We start from the raw sequence: 2,530 nt of genomic DNA, 5'->3' as shown, positions 1-2,530 counted from the left end.
ATATTCTACCACGAATACACCCATGTAACTTGTGTATGTGTTCGTGGTAGAATATTGTGCTACCCATGACTATTTTGTTCAAGGGACATAAATTTGTAAATCTCTCACCATTCTCGTTCCTTTATAACACTACATGTCGTCTCACAGTATTTTCATTGCGACCTTTGCTTTTACGTCTCCCATCAAAATTGTCAGGTCCTTTCCTAGACACTTCTCCGCGATCGATTGCAGCCTCCCATAAAACTGTTCTTTATCATCTTCGTTGTTCTGATTGGTGGGTGCACAGCACTACATAACATTCATAGTGATTCCCTCCCTCTTTATTTTGAAGGTAACTTGGATGATTCTGGATCTATGATATTCTCATCGTATAGGTGCTTTACGTGCGTCTTTGGACAGCATCAAAGCATCCACCTGAGTTTGAAGAACATTTTCTCCTTCGTTAGCAGAGAAAAATATCATCTCCCTCGAGATTAGTCTTTTCTATCCGGCTTGTGAACAGTGAGTTTTACTTATTCAGAGCTCCGTCAAGTTGTGTTTCTTCATTTTCGCAGCTGTTTAGTTGATTCTGCCAGTCTCCCACATTGTCCAAATTTTCCATATGCCTAAATAAATTGTTGTTTCGGTTGTTCGAAGGGGCACTGATCTCGTGATTTCCAAAGAATCTCAGTTTTCTCTATGAGGCATCGTAATTATTCCAAATGAAGATCCTTTAATACTCAGAACAAAGTTTGATCCTTGTATCACATAATATTATGGTGGAAGTATTTCAAAAGTGTTATTAATTTCCAGACTAAAACCGTAGGAACAGTTAACATATCATGAATGTGAACAGTGTAATTCAGTAAAATATATTGCAATTTTAATAATTCTAGGTATATAATTAAAATCTATTAAAATGAAATAATCTGTCTCCAGTATATAGGGTTGTAGATAATATTAAGTAATTGATTGAGATCATGAACTGATAGATGTTAGACCACCATTGAAAATGTGGAAGCACTGGACGGCCGTTTCGTCATATTGTGGGACCAGTGGTACTAATCCGTGTCGGGTAGAAACAGGTATCTACCTCAGTACAATGGAAGATGACCGCGCAATCTAGTGGATTGGTTAAGGTTAGACATTAACACCATTGGATGCCGGCCCAGTGGTTTAGTGGGTTAAGCGTTCACAAGCGAGACTGAAGGCCTTGGGTTTGAATCCCGCGAGCGGAATCGTGGATGCGCACTGCTGAGGAGTCCCATAATAAAACGAAACGGACGTCCAGTGCTTCTAGGTTTCCAGTGGTGGTTTAACATCAATCGGTTCATCATCTTAATCTATCTTAGAATAGAAAATTTAAATGAAACATCATGTCGCCTTGGTACGTCCGAAGAATCGCAATATATTAAAAAGTGTTTTTGTTAAATCTTTATGTGTTCTATGAAGGAGATACCCAAACTAGTTTATGCAACATTAAAAATTCTAATGTTTACCTATTATGATATTACAAACATCACATTGTTCGCATATTGATGAGTAATCGGTTTAAGTTATACAATCATTAGAAACCTGGAATCGCTGAACGGCCAAATTATTCTGGCATGCGAGCATTCAGCAATCCAAGCATTAGGGATTCGAACCCATGACTTTCATTGTTAGGCGCTTATGCTCAACCTCTATCCAACGGAGCCGGTATCCAGTTATTAACAAGTCCTACTTCTATTATTCCACAATATTGGCCGACCAACATTCATGGTCTTGTACTTGATTTCCAGTTGATCCACACTGATTAAAAGTCCCATATCAGGACGAAATGAGTCCCTAGCGCTTTCAAGTTTTCCATAGTTGTCTAACTGAGATCAGTTTGTAGTTTCAATAAAATTAAACAAACTGCAAAACCCCTCACGGACAAATATCTTTACAATAGGGTGGTATTTGTTGCTAGCGAACAAAACAACAAAATGTTTCAACGTTAATATTTCCGTCACTCTACATTTTGTTTATCAAATATTTTGTCAGTGTCTAAAGTACTAGTCTGCTAGCGCAATTTGTAACTTATTGTAATAATAATTTGTCTAAAAAAGAAATTAATTGGCAAGCGACTTGGCATATACTTGTGAGATAGAGAGACAAATAGACAGTTATATCAGTAATCTAATGGTAATGATAAACATTAGTCTGTTTACAAAATCTTGTCTAGATAATAATGATAATGATTATTATGATAAATATATAAGGTATGCTGTATATTAGATGGTTTTGAAATCATGATTATATCAGTATAGGTTTTGTACAATAAATATACACATATTTAAATTGTCAGATATTGGAGTTCCCACAGTTCACAGTTCTTAACTTATTGAATATATTCAACAGTTATCCAGTTTCAAATTGACCTAATATCTTACTCGCCCCCGAATGCCCTGGTACGGCCGAGAGTGGGGAGAGTCCTCTCTCTCTCGAAATGCTTTCACATGGCCACGCGTATATAGCCTCTGACAGGGAAGTTCTACTCACTGCCTTCTCGTGGCATTAGTGTTGTTTA

General features: G+C 37.1%; 1 protein-coding gene across 2 annotated transcripts in view; it reads left to right on the top strand.

The window, feature by feature from the left end:
* Positions 1-2,270, top strand: part of Smp_010770.1 — a gene marked incomplete at both ends in the record, with an annotated part of 10,974 nt that extends 8,704 nt beyond the window's left edge. The window contains one exon of one of the 2 annotated variants that reach the window (XM_018798611.1): positions 2,247-2,270. In XM_018798611.1, the coding sequence (XP_018653535.1) occupies positions 2,247-2,270 (24 nt within the window). Of the gene's footprint in view, positions 51-2,246 lie in introns of those variants that run through there. The other variant, XM_018798612.1, reaches the window with a different exon arrangement.
* Positions 2,271-2,530: the final 260 nt, after the last annotated feature.

Source organism: Schistosoma mansoni, chromosome 7 (genome assembly GCF_000237925.1).
Source record: "Schistosoma mansoni strain Puerto Rico chromosome 7, complete genome".
In the NCBI taxonomy this organism is placed as follows: domain Eukaryota; kingdom Metazoa; phylum Platyhelminthes; class Trematoda; order Strigeidida; family Schistosomatidae; genus Schistosoma; species Schistosoma mansoni.
The sequence above is the reverse complement of the archived record's forward strand: the minus strand, read 5'-3'. Positions and strand labels throughout refer to the sequence as shown.